At 43.6% G+C, this 27361-nt stretch overlaps 2 protein-coding genes across 23 annotated transcripts in view; both read right to left on the bottom strand.

Moving 5' to 3' along the window:
* LOC117654250 overlaps positions 1–27361 on the bottom strand; it is a 111961-nt gene that overhangs the window by 31670 nt on the left and 52930 nt on the right. Inside the window, exons 1-2 of one of the 22 annotated variants that reach the window (XM_034400603.1) lie at positions 7075–7153; positions 3460–3592 (exon numbers count right to left, since the gene is read on the bottom strand). In XM_034400603.1, the coding sequence (XP_034256494.1) occupies positions 3460–3592; positions 7075–7124 (183 nt within the window). In that variant the 5' untranslated portion in view covers positions 7125–7153. The other 21 variants (XM_034400616.1, XM_034400619.1, XM_034400622.1 and 18 more) reach the window with 21 other exon arrangements.
* LOC117654282 lies at positions 13819–17120 on the bottom strand. Its single transcript, XM_034400797.1, has 6 exons — positions 17046–17120; positions 16558–16954; positions 15174–15423; positions 14489–15103; positions 14216–14402; positions 13819–14095 (listed from the first exon to the last, which is right to left on the bottom strand). Exons 2-4 carry the CDS (start codon positions 16932–16934, stop codon positions 14573–14575), a joined length of 1158 nt encoding a protein of 385 aa, XP_034256688.1. The 5' UTR covers positions 16935–16954; positions 17046–17120; the 3' UTR covers positions 13819–14095; positions 14216–14402; positions 14489–14572.

The following is a 27361-nucleotide window of genomic DNA, read 5'->3' as shown; positions in this document are numbered from 1 at the left end:
CCACTGTACCAGGTGTTTCAAAATCGCCATAGAAGTTTGAAGGTATGCAACCCGCTCGCCGTCGTGTGGGTGGGCTTGCCTAACGCGCTATAGTGCATGACGGAACAACGGAAAAGTCACGACGTTGTACCAGTACAACGAACACTTTTCTCAGCCTCGCAGATCATATCTTTGAACAATTTTAGCTCAGAAATGCTTAAAAGTCTTTCCTTGCGGTGTTGTGCAAGTATTTAGAAATTTGTTTGAAGTTTTAGGTGCATAGTTTGTCATTTAGAGCGTTGCCCGTGTTTATGCTACCCTCAGGTCACGACGTTGTACCTGTACAACGTTCACCATTTTTCGCCATAAAGATCACACCTTCGAGAAATTTTTGTGTTAGGTACATACAGAGTACTTCTTTTACTTAGGTCACCACACCACACCCCTAATTTGGTTGGATTTCTGAGCCAATTAGATCGTGTACAGCCCTGCGGAAAAATGGTCATTTTTTTGACCAATTTTCGAGTTGTTTTAGGGGATACCTAGTATAAACCGATCTCATGCGACGTAACGTTTTTTATACATGTGTTTTGTACACCAAATAACGTTGAACCCGTGGGGCGAGAGGGGCGGGAAAAAAAGAACTTAAATAAGTGCTGGGTAACCCTCAAGTCATTTTGTGGTACTCATACAACATACCCCAGCGTGCGAAGCAGGCACCCCCAAACTTAAATTTAAACGAAAATGCACTCAATGGGTGCCAAATAGTCAAAATAAACCACATACACCAATTTTATGAAAGGTTTCAGTGTCTGTGACTTAAAGGGTTAGTGAGTAATTCCACGCCAGACCATCGCACCCCCCGAAATCGACGGTGATGGAAATGGCCAATATAGGTGTCAATCCACTCAGGATGACCCCTTGAGTCACCCTGCAAAATTTTTCAGTCCATCTCCAAACCGTTCAGATTTTATAGCGATTTGAAATTTTTGACAACTTTGAATGTCGCAACTTTGGTCCACAGAGCATCTGTGGTCAGATAGTGACCAGCCAGGTTTCATTGTCTTCACTAAAGACTACTCTATCCATAAGAAAAATTTATTTTTGAAAAAGATGAAAAAGTTGGAAAATAATAAGAAAAATCAATGAAACTTTCACAAAAAATGGATGCATAAAAAAAAGCTGGTCCTTCGATTTTGACGATACTTGTTTCAAAAGTCGCTTATCCTTAGATGAACAAGCCCACAAAATTTCAACTCCGACCCAGCTTCGTAACTATGGATCGGTCCACATTTATTACTTTTGGGGCTAATTTTGGTATCGAAAATTGAACGGCATGAACCAAGAGTGCATGTTTCAACTTTTAAGATCACTTCTGAGCTTCGGATTCACCCACAAACATCAATTCAAATCAGACATTCAAGGTGCAGATATATATTTTTGTGTGTTTCAACTTCAATGTTGAGATTTTGGGTTAACGAGTAAAATTATGCTTGCGCAGACCATTTCCACCATATGAAAATAACCTTTTCAGTCTGAGTATTCCCCTTACTTCATTTTACTAACCTGATAAAGAATTCAACACATTAGCCAATTGATTCCGTCAGTCCTTTATCAGGAGAAACTCCTTGACTGATAGAGGAGCTCACATATCATGGCCCACACCACAATAAACAAGAAAATCTTAACATTTGAGACGAAAGTTGTCCTGATCACTACACTTTACTTTTCGAATCGTCTGCTTGCACTGGGCCAATCCCAGGTATGAGAAACTTACTGTGCTGCACTATCAATTTCTCATAACTGGGATTGGCCCAGTGCAAGCAGACGATTTGAAAAGTAAAGTGCAGTGATCAGGACAACTTTTGACTCAAATGTTAAGATTTTCTTGTTTATTGTGGGCCATGATATGTGAGCTCCTATATCATTCAGGGAGTTTCTCCTGATAAAGGACTGACGGAATCAATTGGCTGTGTTGAGTTCTTTATCAGGTTAGTAAAATGAAGTAAGGGGAATACTCAGACTGAAAAGGTTATTTTCATATGGTGGAAATGGTCTGCGCAGCATAATTTTACTCGTTAACCCAAAATCTCAATGTTGAAGTTGAAACACACAAAAATATATCTCTGCACCTGGAATGTCTGGTTTGAATTGATGTTTGAGGGTGAATCCGAAGCTCAGAAGTGATCTTAAAAGTGAAAACATGCACTCTTGGTTCATGCCGTTCAAGTTTCGATACCAAATTTAGCCCCAAAAGTAATAAATGTGGACCGATCCACCGGAATTAGCGGTACATTTTCCGTTAAATTTCCGTACCACGCTTTACAAAGCACAGGCTCTTATGGGAGGAGTGGTACGGAAGATGTCCGTATCACCATTTCAGGGGGTATACGGAACGCCGTAGCATGCTCCGTGTCTGACACTGATTTTTGGCAGTGTGACGTCTGTGTGCTTCTGGTTCAGGATAAAGTAAGTGAGTATGGGGCGATTTGTAACAGATTTCGGAATTCTCTATACAAATTTAAGAACATTCTGCATTACGGTTCCAAACTTGTGCCAGTTGAGCAGTCTGGCCCTTCATCTAGACTGTGCAGCTCCATTGGATCAATCTGGAGTCCGTAATCTTTGAAATCTAAGACGCTTTCCAAACCCTTGCATGCTGTTACGAATCGCCCCAGCGTGGGGTGATTTGTAACAGCCATGGGGCTTTTCATAACATCCTACACATTACATGAAATTTCGTCGGGAATGTTATCTCCTCCAGCAGTTGTTCTTCGGGTGTCCTGCAGACGCCTTAAAATCTCCATTACAAGCTGCCGTTGACCGCCTCAGCATTAACTGATCGGCTAAGTCAAGCCTAACCTTACTTTATTTCAATATTAGAGGAAAGAATAGAATAACTTGCTTTAAAAAGCATTTCGAGCCGTGTAAATGTAATGGAATAAGGCAGCAGATGGTTCGAGAAATAATTCAGGCATTTAATTGCAAAAACTACTTAAATTCTTGTTTTTATACGGGTCTGTTACAAATCACCCCAAATGCCTGTTACGCAAGAAATCCGTCCCTAACTATCAATGGACAAAGTAAAAGCAACTTATGCCACGTGGTTACATTGTAAAGGGGTCACGCTTCAAGGCCCCAACGGTACTTCGATGGTGATTCATACCTGGGGAGCCTCACACAGAAACTTCCTGGAACTCAAAATAAAAGATTTGCCTGTTTTCGATGTACCCTATATTTCAGACGCCCTCCAAAACTATACCTGAGCACCGATCACATCCGCTTCGATTGTTGAAGGACCCTGTACTTGAAGCGAAAAAGGGGCCATACTCAGATTTTCCTCTGCTCCCTCCACTTCAATTAATAAACGCATTTGTTACGAATCGCCCCTGTTACAAATCGCCCCAGACTCCCTTACTTGGCCTCCTGACACATCCACTCGCGTGTGTTGTAACCCTGTTGCATTCTGCAGAGACTTACCTCTCTCTTTGAATCTTGCCGTTGGAGAATGTGTTCCGCCACTCGTGTAGTCGGTTCGGATGCTCTGCCACGGCCAGAGCCGATGTTACGGAAGGGGCGAGCGGCAGAGTGGGGAGATTTCCTGAGGCGCAGCCTAGTCCAACAAACCAGAAAGGCCCTTCAAATTCAGCACCGTCTTCACAAAAACAAACAAACGTGGTCTAGACCACACCACTGGTGTGGACTACGCTGCGTCGGCACGGGGGAGTAACCGTGATCAGCTTTGCTGCCGCGGCGACGACGGTAGAGAGGGCAGACGGGGGTTCACTACAAACGTAACTGTCTGCTAAGTACACACTTCCAAATGCGTGCTTGCAAGTACACACTTCCAAACGCATGCTTGGCCAAGTACACACATACAAATGCATGCTTGGAAGTACACACTTACAAACGCATGCTTGGCCAAGTACACATACAAATGCATGCTTGCAAGTACACACTTACAAACGCATGCTTGACGCATGGAGTTATACGGCGTCAAGCATGCGTTTGTAAGTGTGTACTTGCAAGCACGCATTTGTAAGTGTGTTCTTAGTAGACAGTTAGGTTTACAGTGTTGAGGAAGGGGCCACCGGAGAAGGTGAAGCGAGGAAGGTTAGCTGAGTACTGAACTCATTCTACCGGGTATTTTAACGAATCCCTGGGCCGGAAGTCAAAGATCTAAAGTAACAGCCAAAACCGTTTCAGCGCATGCGCAGATGTCCCACCTCCACTCTGAGGCAGCGTCTGAGCATGCGCAGAAGCGGTTTCTGTTGCGTCTTACATGAATGTTGAATCAAATTTATTCTTTGACTTTCGGTCAATGGGTTCGTTAAAATACCCTACCGAAATGCGAAGGGAGTCAAAGCGCACTGCAAAAAATCAGAGTCAGATACGGATCATGCTACGGCGTTCCGTATACCCCCTGAAATGGTGATACGGGCATCTGCCGTACCACTCCTCCCATAGAGCATGTGCTTTGTAAAGGGTGGTACGGGGATTTAACGGAAAATGTACCGCTAATTTTAGACCGGAGGTTGCCGTTTCGGTTTTCTGTTTGTGAAAAAGTCCGAAATGCTCTACGGACAGTGAGGAACGGACGCTCCGTAACTCAAATTTCAGTAACGGATAATGTGTAACGGACAGTCCGTATCCCTCCGGAGTGACCGTTTCATGCGTTTCGTCAGAGAACTTTGCGTTACGGAGCGTCCGTCCGTTCCTCACTGTCCGTAGAGCATTAAGGACTATTTCACAAACGGAAATCCGAAACGGCAACCTCCGGTCTAAAATAAGCGATACATTTTCCGTTTAATTTCCGTACCACGCTTTACAAAGGATAGGCTCTTATGGGAGGAGTGGTACGGCAGGTGTCCGTATCACCGTTTCAGGGGGTATACGGAACGCCGTAGCATGATCCGTATCTGACACTGATTTTTTGCAGTGCGGAAACAGCGCTGAGGACGATACCCAACCTACCACAGCACTTAATTCTTTTGCCCAAGTTTGGTTCGCAGTCCAGCTCGGGCCTCGATCAATTTGACGCAGGTGTCTTTGTCGTTCAAATTTGTATCAAATCTAGCCTGAGGCAATGCGACTCTGCGTGCGTATTTGTACGAAAAAAATTCGCATGAAAGTGTAAGAAATTTACATTGCGAGCTGTATGAAAGGCGTCTGAATCTTGTAAAGCCCACCGGATGCGTTTCCGCTGAATCAAACTTGATACCCTCTTCACTGCAGAGGGAGGCTTTCTCAACAGAGCTTCTTTGTACCTTTTTACAGTCCTCTTTTGGAAAGAGCGGTCAACATAGTTTGAAAATACTTCATCGTCATCATCAGTAGGGTACTTTCGTAGGATCCTTAGCCGGAAGCAAGCAGACCAGCAGACGCCAAATTGGCCGGAAACTAACCTCCCTTCGGATCCATAACTGTACCCGAGCTGTACAAATATTGCTCGCGAAACACATATGCACTGCAAATAAGTATCAAACAACTGTTTATGTTCAAGTGTGGCCGATACGTTTGACGAACGTCTCTTTCCCATGTCAAATTTTGGATCTACTTCCGCCAAAATGGCGTCTGTGTGCTTCCGGTTCAGGGATCTACGAAAGTACCCTATTTCACCAGAATCCTCACTTTCAGAACTAGAGTCATCTTCGTCCCCACTGCTCTCTTCATCTTTATATCTTTGGCGATTCGAACAAACACGTTTTCAGCATTAAAAAACATTCTCCTACTCAAGGCAACTAGCTGGATATTGTCAGAATTAGACCGAATGTGGTCAGGCAGATTTCCAAGAGAGTAGTACACGGTTACCAATACGTACTTGCTTTTGGCTGCACCAAGTGATTTAACCACCTCAAGATCATCTTCATATAATACAAAGTAGGTGTACGCCAGACCGTGTCTTGTCGTAACCGGCTTCGCGATGCTGCGCCGGTTTCGACAATCACGCCTGGCGTATACGCCTACCTTGACCTGCGGCGCTAGCCTGCCTTCGGCTGGGTGCTTTCCTAGTCAAACCGTAGAAATGAGCGTGATCCCCAGAAAAAATTAGAATTTGGTGATCAAAATCTTCACTAATGGGACTTAAAGTCGGGGGTCAGAATGGGTTATAATTTCGTCATCAGCACCCTCCAAAACATAGGAAATGATACGAAACTTGTCATAAAGTTGAAAGTACCAATATAGTTGCCTTTTTTCTGCCGTTTTTTTTGGCTAGGCTAAGATGACCGACTGGATTGAGTTAGAAGTCTACATTTAAGTGTGTGGCGAGCCAAGGACATACCTATTGACCCTGCAAAATCTTAGCCAGATCGGCCGAGCCGTTCCGGAGGAGTAGTGTACACTTAAGGGGAGGTTCTTCTGAAAATCTTACTTTCTTCAAATTGAGTCCCACTATTTATGTTCATTGTAAATTTAAATTATTTTATAGTAAATAGTAAAATTTGAAGTTTGCAGAGGAATACCAAGCCCCAAATCTAGTCGAAGAGGAATTTTCTGCTATTTCCAGTCGTATCTTGAAAAATTCTCCTACGCAAAGTTTTTCAACGTAAACTGATGTTCTGAGCATTTTTCACTTTTTTGGTTCATAATTGATAAACCGTGGCATTAGTAAGATACTGGAACCATTGCAAAATCAGAAGCTGTGTTTTTAACACAACATGTCACTGAAATTTCAAGAAAATGGTCAAAATCCTGATATTTTAGTGTTTTTTTTTTTCTGATAAGCAATGCCAAAATAAACTTGTTGGCTCCCATGTCTTGGTGATGCCACGCTTTATTGCATATGTGCCAAAGAAGTGAAAAATGTCCAGAACATCAGTATACGTTGAAATACTTTGCGTAGGAGAACTTTTTAAGATATTGCCAAAATAGGCTGAAAAAACCTCTTCGACTGGATTTGGAGGAAGGTATTGGGCTCTAAATTTCATGTTTGACTTAAAACAATGTAGTACTACACATATCCAACAAATATTAACACTGGGGCTCAATTTGAAAAGTGCTATTTTTTCAGTAAACCTCCCCTTAAACAGACAGACAACTTTTCAACCGCACTGGAGTAACAGGCTCCGCTGTCGCTCAGCCAATAATCCTTACAGCAGAAGGATTGTCTTGAAAGAATTTGTTCCCTTTAAAGACAGAGCCATCAGTGAAATCAGATTTTACAGAACTGTCACACTGCAAAAAATTTGTTCGTAAATTTACAAACAAATCAGGGGTAATTTCGTTGCACGAATTATTTGTAAATATACAACGTTTTTATGTTTTTATCGATTTATGAATTATTCTTCACGCAGTAGTTTGTAAAATCACAAACTTTTTACAAGTTCCAATTTACGTGGACCGCTTTTGTTCAACATTGTCACGCTGATTAAATGAAGATAAACTTGTTTCAGCGGATTTTTTTTGTTCTATGAAACATCTTGTAGTTCTATGAAATATCTTGTAAAATGACGAAGGCATCACCCTATTTCGTCATTTTACAAGCGATTTGCGCAACGAAATTACCCATGGATTTGTTGTAATTTTAGGAAACATTTCATATTTCTGTGACCTCACTGTAGTATTATCGTCACTTTTGAGATGTATTTAGTTCGTACCATTTCATAAAGCGGTGTTCACAAACAAATTTCATACAATTAAGAAGATTTCTGTGATGAATAATCCATAAATCGGCCTTTACAAACAAATTTCATAAAATAACGAAATGTTATTGTTACTTTACAAGGAATTTGTAAAATAAAATTTCGTAAATTCACAATAATTTTTTACAGTGCAGTGCTTGAGCCATCTATAAAATGGGACACTAAATCTTTGTCAAGTAAGAGAGCCTTTACGGATTTACCACTGGGCTCGTAATGGAAATGCTGATGTTTTGCATCACCAAGCTTAATCTGAATAGGGTACTTTCGTAGATCCCTGAACCGGAAGCACACAGACGCCATGTTGGCGGAAGTAGATCCAAACTTGACATAGGAAAGAGACGTTAGTAATACGTATCGGCCACACTTGAACATAAACAGTCGTTTGATACTTGTTTGCAGTGCATGTGTGTTACGCGAGCAATATTCGTACAGCTCGGCTATAGTTTAAGATCCGAAGAGAGGTTAGTTTCCGGCCAATTTGGCGTCTGCTGGTCTGCTTGCTTCCGGTTCAGGGATCTACGAAAGTACCCTATAGGCTTTTCATATCCTAATGATTTACTATAAAAAGCTTTCCTCTTATAATCTGACCTCAGCTCATGGTTGGCTTTTGAAAATGGGTTGTTTGCCGTTATCTTTGATAACACTGCCTTCATGTTGCTTTCATGAATATTCAAGTTTAGCAAAATTTGATTCAATTCATGTAAAATGATTTTGGAGCGAAGCTTGTCTATGACGTCTAGTTCTGTCACAATAAACTGCGATGTCGATGCCGGCACCTGAAGCTGGGTTTCCAACTTAAAATAAAATGAAGCAAGATTATTCGTAAAAAAGAGACTTGTCACCAGTTTCCAGCAGAGTTTCTTGCCTGCGACTGTTTCGTCACTTTCGGTCATGTTTTGCCTTTTTAAGAAGGGGTGCCGATAACTGTATTTTGGCTGCCGATAACTGTGTTTTTGGTAACCGTTTTCCCAGGTTAAATAAGAGCGACACAAAAGGTTTTCATGAAATCTTTGTCAGCCACATCGTTGTCTAGATCCTTCTGAGTGTCTGGAACAAGTCGCGCGGGTCTAAATGTCATAACCTTCCCTAGAGGCCCTCGAAAAGAAAGCGATGCTCTTAAACTAACGGTATCTGTAAACTTTACCCTACATTTTCGTTGTCAGAACAAATTCTTTTGCTACGTGTTGCACAGCACCGACGCCGACGAATGGCCTGAGTAACATAATTGTTATGCCCTGCCTTTATCTCTCACTGTGCGCACCCCGCGTGCATCACCAGTACCGGGACGACTGGTTTACCTTCTGAGGGGGCTCGTTCGGGGGCTCCTCGGCGCGCCGCTTCAACGACTGCATCTCCTTCACCACGGCGCGATGGTCTGGGATGTGGCCGATGTGGGTCGCCTCCCTCAGGACTTGCAGATCCTCCTGGTCTGCGTTCGTGTGTAGTCTTGCATTGCACACCGCGCGCTTAGTGCACCTCCAGTAAATGTTCAAAAGCTTGAGGTTCTTTGAGTGCTGTGTGTACGAGAAACCTCCGCGACACATGGTCATCTTTCCCTTCTTTGAGCGCCTCAACTCTATTTCGTCACCCATGTCGCCTTTTGCCGCACTGTGCCAACAACAGCTGGGTGCCGAGTCAACGGCTGGGGAGCGGAGCGGCCAACAATACTCAGCAAGGAGTAGTGCACGCTTATCATCTTACGTTGGTTTTCGTGCGTAATACGATGATTTTCCATCGTAAGGTACGACCAATTTCCAACCTGCATAATACGCACGAATAGGCCTGTGCGATTGTTAAAAATAATCGGAATCGATCAATTACCCAAATAATCGAAATTTCTTTCGATTCGATGAATGAGAATCGAGAATTGAAATCAAACTCGATTAATTGAGTTAAGTCGATTAATCGAGCTTTTTCAATTATCTAAATGTGCCAATTAATCGAAACTATCGATTTACTGCGTATTTTCGATTGTTAGGTCGATTTTGCGTCCGTAACGCGCTTGTTTTATGGTTGCCCGCTGGAAAGCTGTGCTGAGGACGCAAAATAAATACAACAATGGTAGTACATCAATTGAGAGGTGTATTGAAAACAAAAACAAATTTTACAATATCAAAATACCGTATATACACCCATTGCAGTTCCACACAAATGGAGGAGAGGTGAATTGGAACAAAAGCAAAATGTTAAATTATTGAAATGTACAGTAGGTACAAGTAGAAAAGGAACAAAATGGCACAAATCACATTAGCTAAGGCTTCTTTAAATTAAAATTGCAGTTCAGATTCAGAGGTAGCACACACTCTTAAGAAGGCTTCTTGAGAAATTTTTTGTTTGAGGACAAAAAAATCAGAAGTTCCGAGTTTTCATCAGAGAGACAGCACCTTGTGTCTGTAACCACATTGCCACCGTCACTGAATAGTCTTTCTGATGGTGTGCTGGAAGCCATGATGGATAAGTACTTCTTTGCCAGTTTTTGGAGCAACGGGTAAGAGTCTACCCTCTCGCGCCACCACGTCAACACGTCTTCGCCCATCGAGACCGCCGGGATGTCAGAGTAGCGTCCGAGCTCCTCCAGGAACTTGTTCTCGGGGGTAGGTTCTCGTGCACCTGCCACGCCGTCGTCGTCTCCAGCACCACACCGGCGCTTCTTGGCAAACAAGCCTTCGAGTCCTTCGCCACTCCGTCGTTTGCGTGATGCCTCCGCACCCACACCACCTTCCTCAGCAACAGCTGAACAAAAAGTAAAAAATAAAATTAGAGTGGGATGCAATGGTAGCGCTCATGGATAGCATAACAATGGTACTGCAACAACAGTTATTCTACCTTCGAGAGATTCCTTGAATTCCTCGCGAAGCAGCTCCTTGGCCAATTCTTCCTCATCAGGATTGAGTTCTTTGCGGTATCTCGGATCGAGAAAGGAGCACCTCACCAGCAGTTTGTGCGTCTTTACGGCACACCTGTGGGCAAGCGCGCCGCAGCAGCCCTCTGTGGGGTCACAGGGTTGCCACGCTTTCAGAATTTCGGATTTCCCTGACATTTCCAGGTTTTCCAGAGGCTTTTTTGCCATTTTCCCTGACATTTTGACCAATTTTTCGAGGGAGTAGTCACGCGTGGGAAGGATGTGCAAAAAGAGGAAAAAACATCAACAAATGCCGAGTACAAAAATGAACTTTATTTCGTCATTTTGAAGGGAACTTACAAAATCACAGAGTGAAAACATAAAGAATTAAATTTTACAGAGTTTGTTCGTCATTATCAAGTGAACATACAAAATCACAGTGTGGAAAAAAATACATAAAAAAAATAACACTTTACAGAGTTTGTCTTAAATTCTAAGTCTTTTGGGCGCAGAGAATTGCAATCTCATCATCAATGCTTGACTTTTGCTTCTCCAGATCCGCAGTGACCTTTCTCCTTTTTTCTTGAAGCTCGTGAATTTGGTCAGTCAAACGTTTATTTTTCAGCCTTTCTTGATCGGTTTTCTCTGACTCTCGCCGCCGTTCTTCAAGGGAACTCATGTACTCACTTCTTGACAATCGCACTTTGCTTATCATCTCTTTGGTTATTTTAACACTTTGAATGCCACCTGCGGCCATCACTCCATCATACACTTGGCGCTGGGCCACCAAGGAATCATTTTTTTGGTTTTCTACTTCAACCTCCCTATTGACACTAAAGCCACGTTCCAAAGAGGCATTCCCGTGACTGAGCCCTAGGCAAAGCTTCACAAAGAGCTTCAAATCTTGAGAGCACCGTTTTTCAGAAAGAATCTGCATCCAGAAATCGTCCAAACGCTTTACTCTTCTGTCAAAATCCTTGCACTCGTCATGAATAGCCCGTGTGCCAACTAAATCCAAGAACTCCTTTGTGATCTGATCACATTGCCTTGAAGATAGCCACTTCCTTTCAACAAACTGAGATAGAGCAAGGCGGAGACGGACAGAAATTGTGGTCGAGCCCCGTTGACGGCTTCCAATCAGGCCGGGATCGAGGCATGAGATACCACGGCAAAGGCCGTATGCTAGTGGACTCTTTTCAAGTAGCTTAGTGCACAGAGATTTCAAGAAAGTCCTGCAATCATTTTTGAATTGTAACTTTTCTAGCTCTGTGGCTTTGGATTTCATCAGCGCATCCTTCACTGAAAAACTGAATGAGAGACTTATGTCCTTGGCTGTGATCAAATTTTTATCATCAGATAAGTCAACCTTGTGAAGGTCATTGTTTTCCGCAAGAACTTTTTTCTTGACGAAGATTTTCATGAGATCAGTCAGAACCCCTTCCAAGGAGCAGAAGAGAAATGGGGCCATTGGTTTATCTGACTGGAATTCCGTCAGAAAGGGCTCAAGCATGTTTGCAATACTTGCAAAGAATGCTAACTTGGAAGTCAATAGATTGTCCTTCAGGGCTGTCTTGATCGTTTCATACGACGGAGTAGTTACATTTTTCTTTTTTTGGCTTTCCTCACTCCCTCTACATATTTCTCAAGATTAGGCAAGATGGCAATTGCTCGTTCAGCTACAGCAGCGTTATGAAGCCACCGCACCGCACAGAACTTCAGAGGGAATTCTTAGACTTTGAAAACACAATGTAATCATGTCTACGAGATGGAACATTCTTGAAGAAATTGTACATTGACCGCAACACATTAACAATGCCCCAGCCAGCACTTTTGGCTCCAGTCTTGAATCCCCCATTGACAACATGAAGACCACAAGAACCCATGTACAAAAAAAGAGGGTCTTCAGGGTGATTTTTGGCTTTCATTTCAACCTCTAAGTCCTTTATAAGCTTAAGATTAACATTTGGGCCGTCCATAGATACATTTAACAGCCCTTTAAAAAAAGCAGGCTTCAATTGTTTAAGAAAAGCATCCAACAAATCTTCTGCAGTGGTATGGCCCAGAAATGCAGAGGAGAAATAGCGAACAGAAAACCTATTGGTTTCATTGTCCCAAAACCCAATGGCAAAATCCATCTGAGGTTTTGGGAACTCTTGTTCAAACTCTCATCAAAAAATGCAGTTACAAAATCACTTTCCATGGCTTTCCTAACAACTACGTCATGAAAAAAAGGCCCCAAACCATGATTTATCACGTACCCCATTTTGGTCCTGCCCAGTTGCAATTTACTAGCTATCTGGCTATCCGGTAACATAAAAGGGAGCAAACTGATACACTGTCCGGCAGCAGATTGAGAGACATGATGAAGCACACTTGCCAAGCACCAGATGATCTCTGCGCGGGTGACTTCTTCACGCTGAATCCAGTGGGAAAGACCGTGTGGTGCCTCTGTAGTGCCGCCCGCAGGTCTCAGCGAAGCAGTAAGTTCACCGGAAGCAGCAGTAAGTTCACCGGAAGTAGCAGCAGAATTCAACGTCGCGCGATCCGCCGTCGCCACTCCTGGATCCGTTTCCGCTGCAGTAGGGCCAGCCGACGCCGGAAGTGCAGATGACTCCTGTAATCGAAAATTTGCGGTTACGGAAGAGAAGAAACACGCCGCGAAGTGTACGAGAAAATACAAGCGACTTACCTTCTCTTTCTGTGTTGTAAAGAGCTGCATGCCATAACTTCCCGTACAGTTCTTAAACTTTCCAGTATGCTTCTTGCCCTCGACATGGCTAACTACAGCTTGACGTCCCATGTTGCTTAGGCCGAAAGTTTTCATACACAATGAGCAATGGGCGGAGTATGGGTCCCCTTCCTTCCGCCTGATAAACTTGAACTCTGGGACCTGAAGCCAATCATCTTGGAAGGTCGTCTTTCCCGCAATCTTTCTAGAAGGCGGCATCTTGAACCGTGCATTGACGCCTGAAAGAGAACAGAACGCTGCTACTAATGCACTGTTCCGCTAGACAGTACCCAACAGATAGGGTCAGTAAAACTTAAAACTTACCTAAGCGATGGTCGAGTTGTCAAACTATGTTTCTTTGCACTACGCCAGAAATCGGACACGCGCCAGCCTGTCTGACGCCCAGACGGCGGGAGAGCGGGGAAGCGGGGAGGTGGGGACAGCCGCAACAATGCTGGCTACTGCGACGCGGCAGGCGAGGGGATAGGAGGGAGAGGGGGGGAAGCCGAGCGCAGTCGGCGCGCGGCCGGCGGCGAGGGCACGAGGAGGGGAGGGAGTGAGAGAGAAAGACGGGGCACGTTGTTACGTCGGAAACTAAAACTTCGCATCCAGCGGGCGGCCACATTTTGACTTTTTGGCAAAAAAGCTCGGATTTTGGCCAGTCTTTCACGGATTTCCCTGACATTTCCAGGTTTTCCCGGTTCTCCCTGACATGGTTTCATTTTCCCTGACAATTCCAGGTTTTCCCGGTTTTCCAGGTGCGTGGCAACCATGGGTCATTTTGCTCAGCTCTACTTCGTCAAGTGGTCTATTAGTGTATCGCTTTTGCAGCTTCTTGACGATGTACTGCCGCAGTTTCGCTGGCCGGAGTTCCATTTCATCAATGTTTTCTGCACCATCGTCCTAAAACATACAAACGTATAAAAACCCATGTTTAGGTTGCAGTTTGCCTGCATTCGTGCTCAAAACAACGATGATTTTGCTGTGACCATTACAGAAAAAACATCAGTGCGTATTGCTTACCAAAATATCCAATGGAATCTCAGGTGGATCGTCGTCGTCCACAAAGCCTGCCTCGCCTCCATGAGGTGCACAACTGGTAGGACAGCGCTGGCTGTGATGTATGTGTCTCCACATAGCTTGGTGCATATCTCATAAACAGGCTTCAGAGCCCGTACAACCGCCCGTATAACAAACATAGTTGTTGGTCCTAAAAACAAACAAAAATATTTGAAGGAAAGTTGTGAAGTACATACACAGAAAACAATCCCATAAATTAACGACACATAAGCTTACCTGGGATTTTCCGCAGTCTCTAGCCCTCTGGTATTGAGCAGCGAAAGACGACATGAGCTCATGACACTCCAACAAACGCTCAAATTAAATAAGCTCTGTCCACCACCTTGTTTTTGATGTAGAGGGCAGGGCAAGGGGCTTTCTGCCGTGCTTTTCCTTAACGAATTTCTCATACGCGGCCCAAACACTTGTGGTGGAAATCCAGCTGAAAAGAGTCTTCACGACAGCAATTGCTTCTTTCACAACCTTCAACTCGAAAATATCGGTAACCCCATTCTGGATTGTGTGGCCAATACAGCGCATATGGGGCATTTCCAGCAACTCAAGTGCAAGCCGATAGTCCTCAGCATTGTCTGTCGTGACGGCCGGAATCTTGTCCTTCTTTAGATCCCAATGGTTCATTTCATCACCAAAAAAGTCTTTGAGAACGAGCCCGGTGTGCTGCACGTGGGAGGCTCTGCATCGCAGCGTGACACCAAACAAATTCTCCCAGGCCTCATCGATGAAGTGGGCAGTTAGAAAGGTGAATGGCACGTCGGCGTCCGACGTCCAATTGTCTGAGGTCAGTGAGTAGAACTCTGCATCACTTAGCAGCTGCCGCACAACATCTTTCACCTACAAACAATTTTAATAAGAAAGAAGAAAAAGGAGAAAAAAAACAGATTAGACAGAAAAACAGACATACCTGGTCCCCAAGCTGTGGGATATACTTGTCCGTTAGAGCCCGACGGGTGAGTACCTTGTAACCAGGTTTGAACGTCTTAAGCATGTCTTTGAAACCTTCTTTCTCCACAGTGTTGAGGGGTCGTTGGCATGTGACCACATAATGTGCTACGGCACGATGAAACCTCTCTGTGGCCTTGGAATCAGGTGCATAAGCTTCCATCGACTCCTGATAGGTACTACATCTCTTTGCTGATGATGATGGTCGGGTTCTGAAAGAAAAGTAAAAAGGACATTTTAAGGAGGGTGAGTCCTCTACACTGAGCAGGGAATATAAGTCCCTTGTGCGAGGAGGAGCGACGGACGAGCGTCGGCTGTAGACTGATTCCGAGAGTCACTTTCGTCGCTCTGTCTCTCTCGCACCTATGGTGGACGCCCCATGAGTGAGTGCGAGAGGGACGGAGCGGCGAGGTTGACTCTCGGAATCAGTCTGCTGCAGCCCCCGCACAGTGGGCCAGAAGACCGACGAAGGCTTTCAAAATTCTGGACGCGCTTTGAGCTCCAGAGTTGCTAAACAGGACTCGAAACGAACGTGTGACCCCACCAATGGATTGCTCTCCGAACGAGAAATCCATTGGTGAAATCACACGTTCGGTTCAAGTCTTGTTTAGCGACTCTGGAGCTCAAAGCGCGTCCGGGATTTTGAACGCCTCCGCTCCGCCGGTCTTCTGGCCCACTGTCCGATGCACTGCACTGAGCACGCATGCAAATTGCAAATGTTCGAGAGCACTCAAAGCAATTTTTCTAAACTGTCTAAGGGAGCGCATTCAGTGAGCAGCACAACGCAACAGCAGACTGATTCCGAGAGTCACTTTCGTCGCTCTGTCCCTCTCGCACTACACCCGGGACGCGTCATGAGTGCGAAAGGGACGGTTTGGCGAGAATGACTCTTGGAATCGGTCTGCTGAGCGTTTCAGAAGATCAGTTTGTCGCTGTCTCTCTCGCACCCTTACAGAGAGCCCCGTGAGTGCGAGAGAGACAGAGCGACGGAACGACCCTTCTGAATCGCTCGGCTGCAGTGGCATGCAAACGAAACAAAAAAGTTCCGCCAAGGCAAGCTTAGCAAAGCGGTCTTGCCGTGGACCGGCCGGGGAGGCCGGGCAGAGAGGGGGCAAGAAGGGTGGGGGTGGCTGTGAGGAGTGGGGACTGGCGCGGCGTGGCGGCGCAGGACGACGACAGACGACGACGACAGACGACGACGACAGACGACGACGACGACCAACACGACCATGCAGTCCCCTCCGAGCCCGAGCGCGCTGAATGGATGGATGGGTGGATGGGATGGGATGAGTGGGATCGGATGCAGAGCTAGAAGCGGTAGCAAGACCGCTTAAAAATGGGCTCACCTTGTTGGAGCTGGTGAGGCAGGAGGCGAAAACGGTGCTGGGCTAGGAGTGCCACGCGATCCGCTGGTGCTACTTGGTGTCGGTGAGGGCGAAGGTGAGGGCGAAGGTGACGGCTGTCCTTCGAGGTTCTCGTTGTTAACAGCATCTTCTTCGGCGTCTTGATCTTGCTCTTGTCCTTGTCCCGCCGTCGTCAAACCTCGGTCAGCTTGCATCTTCAAGTACGCAGACACATGTTGAGTCCTAAGGAGAGCCGTCACATTGGACGTGTTGCTGTTCTGCGTCGAAATAGTAGCAGGGCAGTAATTGCACTTCGCTCTGTGTCCTGGCAGTAATGTGAAATGACTCCACACAGGGCTCTTTTTCTTCGAACTCTGCATTCTTTCATCCGTTCTGGAAACTGCAGTGAGGAGAGAGAAACATAGTTGAGGTTAGGTTACCGGCACCGGCAAGCAACAGCAACTCATTTTTCCCACTCTCACGTCACTAACCTGGTTGTTGTCACTGCCACTCTTCAACTTCAACGAAACAACGTGAACAAGACGCGGCGCACTCTCAACAAACCAATAACTGAAGCCTGGCTAAGGAACAAACAAGCCAAGCGTACCGCATTCGACGTGTTTGTTCGTGCCGAGCGAGCGAGCCGGGAGAGACACGCAACAACACGCCGCGCCGACGCCGCCAGCCAGCCAGCAGCCAGCCGCACGCCGCCAGCCGCCTGCCAGCCGGCCGCCGCGCCGAGCCGAGAGCCGAAGCCGAGCGGCGAAGCCGGGCTCGGGGCTCGGGTCGGGTCGGGTCGGGCTCCGGCCGAGACCGAAGCCCGAGGCGCGCCGCGCACGCAGCCCGCGCCCGCGGCTCGATTTCCAAACTAACCGATTAATTGACAATCGACCATTAATCGGAAGTGGGCATCAATTGATAATCGATTAATAATCGATCAATGAGTTGATAATCGAAAACGCATTCGATTACGAAAAATCGAATCGAGACTTTCAAATTCATCGTCAATTAAAGAAATAATCGACAATTATTGTCAATTATTCGATTAATCGCACAGGCCTACGCACGAATGTCAACGTAAGGTACGCAGGATTTTCAACGTAATACGCATGTTTTCAACTTATTACGCACGTTGTCAACGTAAGGTACGTTGCACTGTTAAAAATTGTTGTTTTAAAACAACAACACAATTACCAACCTCGACAACGCTGTTGTTTGTGAACAAGTTTGCTTGTTTTAAAACGACGAATTCGTTGCTAATTATTTTTATGACTTATGCTGTTTCAAAACAATATTTTGCTGCGTACAAACAACCCGGACAATCTAAGAAGTAGTTACTGCGGGGTAACCGGGTCTCTACTAGGTCTGTGACCTAATCGGCAATAAAAATTGATGCAAATAAGGCTGTCTACCGGTTTACAAACATCTTGTGGACGAACGACGCAACTCGTTAGTAAACAACGAAAGTCATTTGAAAACAACTTTGATCGCTAAGAAAATTAGCAACATATTTACTGCTAAATTACAACATAATTTTTTACAGTGTGGTTGCGATTATAGTACGATGACATTTCAGCGTAATACGCATGTTTTGATTTCAGCGTATGTTACGTTCGCGTTACCATTAGTAATGGAGACATCTAAATTGCAGGACAGATAGGGCGCGGGACATAGCCAGCCGGGACATTTTGTAGAGGCCATTACCTCATTGTCACGAAAAATTATTGGACAATACGCCGCGGTAAAAGGCATTTTGTACCGGCCATTTCTTCCTGACACCTTCATGGTTCAGCTTTTTGCACTTAGTACAGAATTTTTTGAGTATGGCGGCATTGTTCATCAGTGTGGTTTGTTCTCTTACAATATTTACAGGGTTTCTTTGAGTGACAGTCTTAAGGTAGATGGCCTTTCTTCTTACATTTGTGGCAGACAATTTTGCTCTTGGAGCTGTATTGGGTAGCACTAAATGCGGATGGTTGAGTTTCTCCCTTTAGAGCGTCCACCTTTCCTTCTTCTATTTGAAGTCTAGCGCACAGATTATCCAGAGTCTCTTCGGCCTGCGCCATGGAATCCCAGGCTAGAGCTCCAAAATACCAACGAAATTCGTCAAAATCTCTATAAGGTACAGTGAATTCTCAATGGTATGTTACGGAGTCAGCTGCACCACCATAATATGGAACATTTTCACTGTACAACATTTAGAGTGCAATGAGCACGAAGAAAATGGTCAGCTTTTGGAGGTGTAATAGTACGAAGAGCTGAATTCCTTTCCATTGCCAGCCAATGCAGAGTTCGCAGAGTGGCGTGGGCGATGCGAGCGTGCATCGTCGCCGTCATGCTCAACACGCGGCTGCCGTGACATCTTGCGCTTGGACAACACATCCCGTCCACGCCCGATGCCATCGGGCCGCCTGTCCGACAGTCCCAGCCTCGCGACGAGAAGATCAGTCGCGAAGTGGGTAAGTAACGGCATGTCTATGGGTGATTTCGTACGCGCGGGCGAGTCACAAATTTAAAAAAAAAATGGAACTTTCATTTCTGGGGCAAGTTTAGTCCGGTTTATTGGCTGGGCGATAGCGAAGCCCGTTACCGTAGAACGGGGTAATTTGAGACATGAAGGAAAATCGAGACAAAGCGCACTTTTTTCGGTTTTTGTCGTGTTGCCCTCTAGCCGTTGTTCAGAAGACCACCGTGGATTTTTTTTCGTGATCTAGGAGGCCGTGGCAGCCCACAGGAAACGCACGAAGGCTATCAGAGACTCGCCAGGATCATTTAGAACCAAAGGAAAAACCTCTTAATTTTAACAAGTTTTATAAAGTTCGTAAAAACCTCCCCAGAAACCTCGGTTAGAACTTGGGTTCTCGTCCGAACGAGGTTTAAATCTGTAGGCAATTATGTCAACATAATCGGGACAAAATTTGGTTCCGTTATGTCTACTCTCTGGCTGCCTGTTCCAGATAGAATACAATTTTGTTACCTTGCAGGGAAAATAGAGACATCTCTTTTCGCTTGAAACATGAGGCCAAACTTACTCCACTGTTAATAATTTCAAGAAATAATGATTTTAACACGAATTTGTTTTACTATCTGACCGGCATCTATGCTCTTCGTTTAGTATTTTCATGTGACAGGCACAACTCATGACTTCTTATACCTTTTTCAGCTCTCTTTAGTGACACCCATTTTTCTCCCCTCCAGATTTTATATCGTCTCCATTATAGTTTCCAATCATCTTTAAAATGAATGAAAAGAACTTAAAAAGCTCCAAACCCGCCTAAATGATTTCATTAGCCATACTTCTTTAACATTTCTTTCTTTTGTCTCATATTACCCCACATTGCAGGGAAATATGGGACGGCATTCCGAGGGTTATTGAAAGGTCCCTACTGCACCCAAAAATCTGAAATTTGGTGGGAGTGTAGCCAAAGGGTCAATGAACAAGTGATGAACACCTCAGTACCTCAAATTGAAATTGGAAGGGGAAAATTCACAAAAAACCTCGAAATTTGTCTCATATTACCCCGTTCTACGGTACGCGCTCGGGGTTGTAAAACTTTTTCGGTGTGTCCGTCTGTCCAGACTACTACTCCTGAACGGCTCAGCCGATCCGGCTGCGATTGTGCAGGGTCATTGGCTCGCCTCACCCCAAAACTCAGCTTTCTATCTCAAAGCATTCAGTCGTAACGACAAAAAAAAACCACACACACTTTAAATACGCCTGAAAAAGTAGACTTTCTATTGACTTTGACTGAGTATTAGTTCGATTCCCCTGGTTTGAAGGCTGCTGATAACGAAAATGAAATCCATTTTCACCCCCAACCCAGGTTTGGCCCACGATGGGACCAACCTCGACCACAACTTTTAACCCCAATGAGGCATTGCGTCCCACGTTACTGAGGCCAAATGTGTCATTCAGCGAATCCTCTGACTCCACATCCTTCTTAAGGGGAGACTGTGCTTTGCTCTTTTCGGTCCCAAAATCTGAAATTGGTTCTCCACGGAAATGACTTTTCAAGATCTTTGTCAATCCGGTAAAACTCCGGCTCTCCCTAAAGAAATGTATTGAGAGTCTTTAAGGGGGCAGTAGCGTCATTTTCACGTGTTTTGACGATTTTCGAACCTCCTGTTTAGACGTTAATATAAAGATAAGTATGAATGCCAGAGACAAACGGCAGGCACCATTTGAAAGATAAAAGTTTTTACAACATTTTCAAAAAAAAATATTTTGTTTTAGCATTGAATTAGGATGTTTTGTGTTCTATGCAAAAATGGTCTGCAAAATTACATAGTGTCACTGCGCGCACGATTGCAGCCAAAGTTTTTAACTTTTTACCAATCGGTAAAATGCATCTGAAAAAGCATGAAATTGCCCATAAAATGACCCTTGGGTTTCAATATTGGGCAAGAAAAACTATTGAAACGCTCATCTTCAACTTAAGATGGAAACGAACCACATTTTTTCTGGCCCAATATTAAAACCCAAGGGTCATTTTATGGGCAATTCATGCTTTTTCAGATGCATTTACCGATTGGTAAAAAGTTAAAAACTTTGGCTGCAATCGTGCGCGCAGTGAAACCATGTAATTTTGCAGACCATTTTTTGCATAGAACACGATACATCCTAATTCAATGCTAAAACAAAATATTTTTTTTTGAAATGTTGTAAAAACTTTTATCTTTCAAATGGTGCCTGCCGTTTGCCTCTGGCATTCATACTTATCTTTATATTAACGTCTAACAGGAGGTTCGAAATCGTCAAAACACGTGCAAAAGACGCTACTGCCCCCTTAAGAGCGGGGGAAGCTGTACAGAAGCGAAAAGGAGTTCTGCCATTGCTCGGGTTCGGCTACCCCCTCTCCCTTTCCTTTTTGCTTGATGAGTCGAGTTTTGGCATGGGAACAGTGATTTCGATGGAAAATTTCACAAAACGTGTCGTTAACTTCTTAACCCTATCTCAACTTTAGAATCACCGTTCAATCAAAGTTCTATTAGTCTGCAAAATCTCGTTAAAAAGCTATAGAAAATTTTCAAAATGCACAAGGGCCCACACGAATTGAATCTCGCGCCGGCTGAAACCTGGGGATACTACAAGTCTACTTCGTGCCTAAAGAAAGACAATTTTCAGTAAAGTCTCCCCTTAGAGGGTGCCACCAGCATAAGAGACGAAACGGAATGCTTGCGATTGCCGATGTGTTGTGTATGGCAATGTCAGGCAGCCTAGCCTCCCGAAGGCAGGCAAGCAGCGCAGGCCAAGGTGAATGTAAACGCCAGGCGTGCACTGCACTCTTAAAAGCCTACGAAGCATTTGCTTCAGAACTACGAAGAAAATTAAGGCGTTGTAGAATTGCTTCTTATTATAAAGAAATGCTTCGCATTGCGAAGGATTTTGCTTCATAATACGAAGCATTTCTTTGAAGATTTTGCAATGCCTTCATTTTCTTCGTATTACGAAGCGATTCTTCACAGAGTTTTTACTGTTGTCGTAGCGAAGCCTAATAAGCACACTAAATGTTATGTAGAATTTTGTACGTGCCACTTGCACGATTTTGTGCATGCGGGGAATTTGCATAATATTATACGTGAAAATGCATAAAATTTTACAAATTCACGCATAATTTTATGCACGACGGCACACAAGTTTAAAATTATGCATCACCACGTACAAAATTGTACATAAAACATTTAGTGTGAGCTTATACGTCTCGCGTGGCGTACACCTACCTTGTCCAAATAGTGCATTACACTCCCATTTTAATTTTTTACTCAGAAATGCCGTGAAGTCATGGGTAACAGTAAGCTACGGTACAAGTCTATCCCGATACAGAGAACTTTGTTCGCAGTACACTCTCAATCTCGAATTGTTTTTAGGGGTTCCGAGGAAGGAGGACCCCTATGCCCGGGACGGCTCAGAATTCTCTTCTACGGACCCCCCAGAATAGACATTTCGCTCCCGCCATATAATCCTTTTCATAATACAATAAAAAGTCCAGAAAATCAAAAAAAATTATCGTGGAATTTTCCGTAAACGACTAAACATAAATTTGCAACAATCAAGCACCCTTATCCGTTCACATTTTCCAGAAACTTTCGAAGAAAAAATGTGCCACTCCTCAAAACTAAACCTCCTGCCTCATCAAAGTGACAAGAAATCGTCTGACTTCTGAGAAAATGGTTAAAACATGAAAAAAAAAGTCTCCATGGCAACGACACGCACGACACGGTGCCATCGTACCAACTGTCAAAATAAAAGTCGCCGATAAAAAGAAATCAAAACGCCGTGAAATTCGAAAATGCCAATGCTAACGCATTGCGCGGGTGTCCCGACGTTGGAACATCTTTGAAGTCTGTCAGTAAAGAGTCTGTAGCAGAAAAAACGCAATAAATTAATTTTCGGGGTTGGCAACAATTTTCTCAGCGTCTGCGCCCTTTCGAAATCGCGAGGCTGAAAAGACGAGTAGTCGCGCATTGAAACTGCCCCTCCATTGTTGCTGAGGTTGGATTGTTTGGCTTGCTTTTAAAGGCTGCGGTTCTCTTGTGATGTTTTCCTCAATTTCGTAACCAGCACGACGGTTGGTTTGACAAACTTTATAAAATCGGGAGGAGTGGTTTCGAAACGCGGATGACTTTCGTTTGACGAACATGAGCACTGTAAATCGCGAGATCGCAATGGACTGAGATGGTCATTGTGTTAACTGAATAAGTTTTGGGGACGTAAAAATACCGGTAGGATTCAAAGTTACGTAAATAACGGTAAAAGTAACGTAATTAACGTTTAGACGACAGACTTCAAATTGATTTCCACACCGGAACACCGTGCAATGCGATAGCATTGGATTTTTTTTTTAAATCTGCTATACAAAGTTTTTAGTGCAAACGTAATATGTACTATTTTCTTTTTGGCTGTGCACTATTTTGTTCATTGATAGTCCATAGGCTGCCGGAGTCGTATCCCTCCGCGACCCCGGCCCAGGACTAGCTCCCCCCAAGCACCCCCCAATATGCATGTTTTAAGCAAAAAAAATACATTTCTTAACATGGAAACTTTTTCTAACTCAAAAGTACAACGTAATTGAGGACCATTTCGCCACGCTAAACGATTATACACTGCTCGGCAAAGAAATAAACGCGTTAAGAAGTCGGCGGGCCAGGCAACGTCATGGTGAATTTTTCATACCCACTTTCTACAGCGCGCAGCGTCTGCTTTTCAAACGGTTTGAGGCCACTTTCGCGCATCAGGTTAATAATATATAATAACAATGTTGTGTTTTGCATTTGGATGTGACCACAAATCAACTAATGGAACATGCACGTTTAAAATGTTTCCAAAGGACAAGAAGAAGATCAAAAAGTGGGAGGATGCGTGTAGGTGAGGAAAACATGACGGATACAACCGTTCCAATGGCAGGTGATTTTGAGTCTAAACACTCTAAATAATTAACATTGTTGCCTTTCATGGCAGGCGTCAAGATTCCAAAGCCAACAGCAATAGCTCCATGTGCAGCTGCCACTTTGAAAACGGGGACTTTGAAAATACTCCTAGCATTTTCCCATGGAGCAAAACAAAGTTTGTCTCCCCAGAGAAGCGTACCAGGTTTGCACCCCCTCTCTAACTTGACAATTTTCTTTTATACCATGTTGAATTTACAAAAATTAGTTAAAATATGTCATTTATTCCAGGAAACGACGAGCTGTGTGTAGAGTGTCAGAAAGCAGTGAAAGTGGCTCCACAGCATCTTCGATTGACCCCGTAACTCAGGTACCAAGAATAATTCAAAATAGAGCATCACTTTTTTTGGCATTTAGTAACCAATAATTTTCTTTTTTTCTTTAAGTCTCTAATTTCTTTCCCTTTCTATTTTGAATTTCCATACAACAATAACTGCATGAGTCAACACTGTTTATCCTGGTGGGTTGGGGTGCTTCTGTTAACTATTGCTTATATGACTCAACAGCTTCAAACGAAGGTAGAGGAGCTCCAACGTTCAGTGATGAAGCTTCAATTAGAGAATGAGCAACTAAAGACTTCATATATCCCCACCAGCTTCCAACATGTGAAGGGAACACCACTTGTGCATTACTACACAGGTCTTCAGGAAGAAGTCTATGAACAGCTGTCACTCTGGCTTATGCAGAGAGAAATTAGCTATGTTCAGGGCTGGCACGTTCTTGTCGTATCCAAAGAAGACCAAATCTTTTTGACGCACATGAAAACTTCGTTGTAATTTTGATTTATAGACCTTGCTTTTGTTTCAAAGTTTCAGAGAAAACTATTTCTAATATTTTTTTTACATGGGTAGAAGTTTTGCATGCCATTTTATTTCCTCTCATCAAGATGCCTTCAACCTCTAAAAATAAGTTGTGTCTGCCATCATCATTTAACAATACACCAACTGTCGTGTAGTGGTTGATTGTACTGAAATTGAAGGTGAGGTCCCTCGACAGAGTTTAGATGAAAGTTCACGACTGTATTCAGGTTATAAGAAGAGGCACACTTTTAAGTTTTTAGTTGGGTGTGCTCCCAATGGTGTCATCACATTTGTCAGTGAAGCATACCCAGGAAACACATCAGATAAAATAATATTTGAAAAGAGTGGTATTAATAATTCATTAGTAAAAGGAGATATGGTACTTGTTGACAAAGGCTTTCTGATAAGTGATATTGTACCCCATGGTGTCCAAGTCAATCTGCCTCATTTCTTGATGAATAAGCAATTCACTCCATTGCAGATAAATCACAACTATGAGTAGCAAATGCCAGGATTATTACACTGTAAAAAAATTTCTGAATTTCAGTACAATTTGTTTAGACTTTGCAGTCTGAATCGGTAATTCAGAAAGTTGCTTTGAATTTTCAGACTAGGAACTCTGAAATTTGAGATCACACCGGTTAGTCTGAATTCTAAGCAGAAGGTCTGAAAATTCTGATAAAGTTTTCAGACTTGTCATGCTGAAACCTGTTTTCATAATTTTGGTATGAAATTTTGACAGATTGTCTACTAATTAAGTCTAGGCGTAAGGCGTTGTATAAATTTATCGGAAATAATAATGTACACCCGTGCTTCACGCAGATTCGTCTGTGTAGGTAGATTAACCGTAAGAGTTGTCCGAACTTGCATTCTGGACTTGCCGAAAGGAGCTGGTATCCTCTGAAGAGAGTCACGCGGCACGGCTTCCCCCGCCGCCAGGCAGCGCCCGTAGCGCAGTGGTACCGAGCTCGTCTCGTAACCAAAATGTCCCGGTTCGAGCCCGGGCCGAAGCGAACAAGTGAAAAGTAGAAAGGAGGTACCGTCACACGTTGGTGGTTCATATTGTTCTCTTGTTGATTTCTTTCTCTTTGATTTGTAGATGGCACTTTTATTTAATATTTCAGAGTAGCAGTCTGAAAATTTTTTCAGACAAGTTGTCTGAATTTGGAATTCAGACAGAATGGTCTGAATAATTACTCTGAATTTTCAGACCACTAGTCTGTTTAAAAACTTCAGACTAAAATTATGAAATTTCAGTAATACTTTTTTTACAGTGTATTGAAAGAGTTATTCTAGAATCAAAAACTATGATATTGTGAAGGTTTTCCCATCATATGCGTCGACATGCCACCAAAGTCTTTCAAGTAGTTTGTTGTTTGGTAAACTTACAGAACCCCTTGGTTGCTGATATCCCAGGGAGAAAAAAATGAAAGTACAGATCAATTAAATGAGAGTGAAGATATGTGTGATGAGGAGTGGAATTTTATCACTTACTTTGTTTACAGCTTTGTGTTTCTTTACTAACTTTTTTAATTGATTTTCTTCAATTTAATAAGAAGTTCTTTTTCAGGTGAGATCTTTTGCATGTATTGCATCTTTATATTTTACCCTTTGGTGACAGTATAATTTTTCTTACTATTCTATTGCTTATAGTATTAGGGAAGTGTACTGATCAATGACAAATAAAAATCATTTTACAGCTCATCTGTGTATTTTTTTTAAATAATAATTTCCAGTTAGAGAACCTATACAATACATCATCTAATTAATCTAACACCTTTGGGGTTGAAAATAATTTGGATGTATCTTTCCTATAGAAGTCTTCAAGAAGAGGTACATTTTTTAGCCATTCTGGATCCCACTTTACATCCATCTTCTGAAACTCTTGTGGAGTCCACACGCCAAAGTGACACATAGTCCGGCCTGTTACAAACATGTGACATTGACATTGATGATAGTATTCTAAAGCTGCTTCCTATGATCTGCTAGTGGTGCTTCAAAATTAAACTTAATATTCCATTACTATCTCTCATGAGGTAACAACTCTTGCTTTCTGCAATAGCCTTAGAAATGCCTCCTATCCGAGCCATAGTGAACGGACACTTAAACTCACACACAATATCGTTGTCAACTAGCCCATCTGGAGAGGAACCAATAAATCCATTGCTGTGCAAACAAATCCACAATTAGACACTGTACAATTAAATTCTTTTTCATAGGCGCGAATGGCTTCTTGCTCATTAGAAGTCCCATGTGCAAGGGTACGGGCGCCCCCTCCACTGTACATTCCAAACAAACTCTTAAACAAGGATGGTGGGAACCTTTCAGTGGATAAGTGCCACATTATTGTACCTATTTTAGAACCAGTCAATCTGCCCTCCCTCATCCGGAACCAAGGCCCTCTTCTCGCTGTGCTCTTGTCACTCTTTCCACTTCACTGATTTGAGTACTTGTCACTTTAAGTGCTGAAAGCAAATATTCAGCTGGATCGTTTGCAGCTCAAAAACGCACTTGTTATGATCTCTTGAAATCCCATAACTGAGACACCACTGCCTCTTCAT

The sequence above is a fragment of the Thrips palmi genome, unplaced genomic scaffold (assembly GCF_012932325.1).
Source record: "Thrips palmi isolate BJ-2018 unplaced genomic scaffold, TpBJ-2018v1 HiC_scaffold_10, whole genome shotgun sequence".
Classification (NCBI taxonomy): domain Eukaryota; kingdom Metazoa; phylum Arthropoda; class Insecta; order Thysanoptera; family Thripidae; genus Thrips; species Thrips palmi.
The sequence above is the reverse complement of the archived record's forward strand: the minus strand, read 5'-3'. Positions and strand labels throughout refer to the sequence as shown.

What these genes read in the sequence shown, in the direction of transcription:
- LOC117654282 (XM_034400797.1), bottom strand. Translation starts at nt 16,934, where the DNA reads ATGCAGAGTTCGAAGAAAAAGAGCCCTGTGTGGAGTCATTTCACATTA. An exon ending in GCCTCACCAGCTCCAACAAG is followed by an intron (nt 15,424 to 16,557) that starts GTGAGCCCATTT and finishes CTTTTCTTTCAG; the next exon opens with AACCCGACCATCATCATCAG. An exon ending in TCCCACAGCTTGGGGACCAG is followed by an intron (nt 15,104 to 15,173) that starts GTATGTCTGTTT and finishes AATTGTTTGTAG; the next exon opens with GTGAAAGATGTTGTGCGGCA.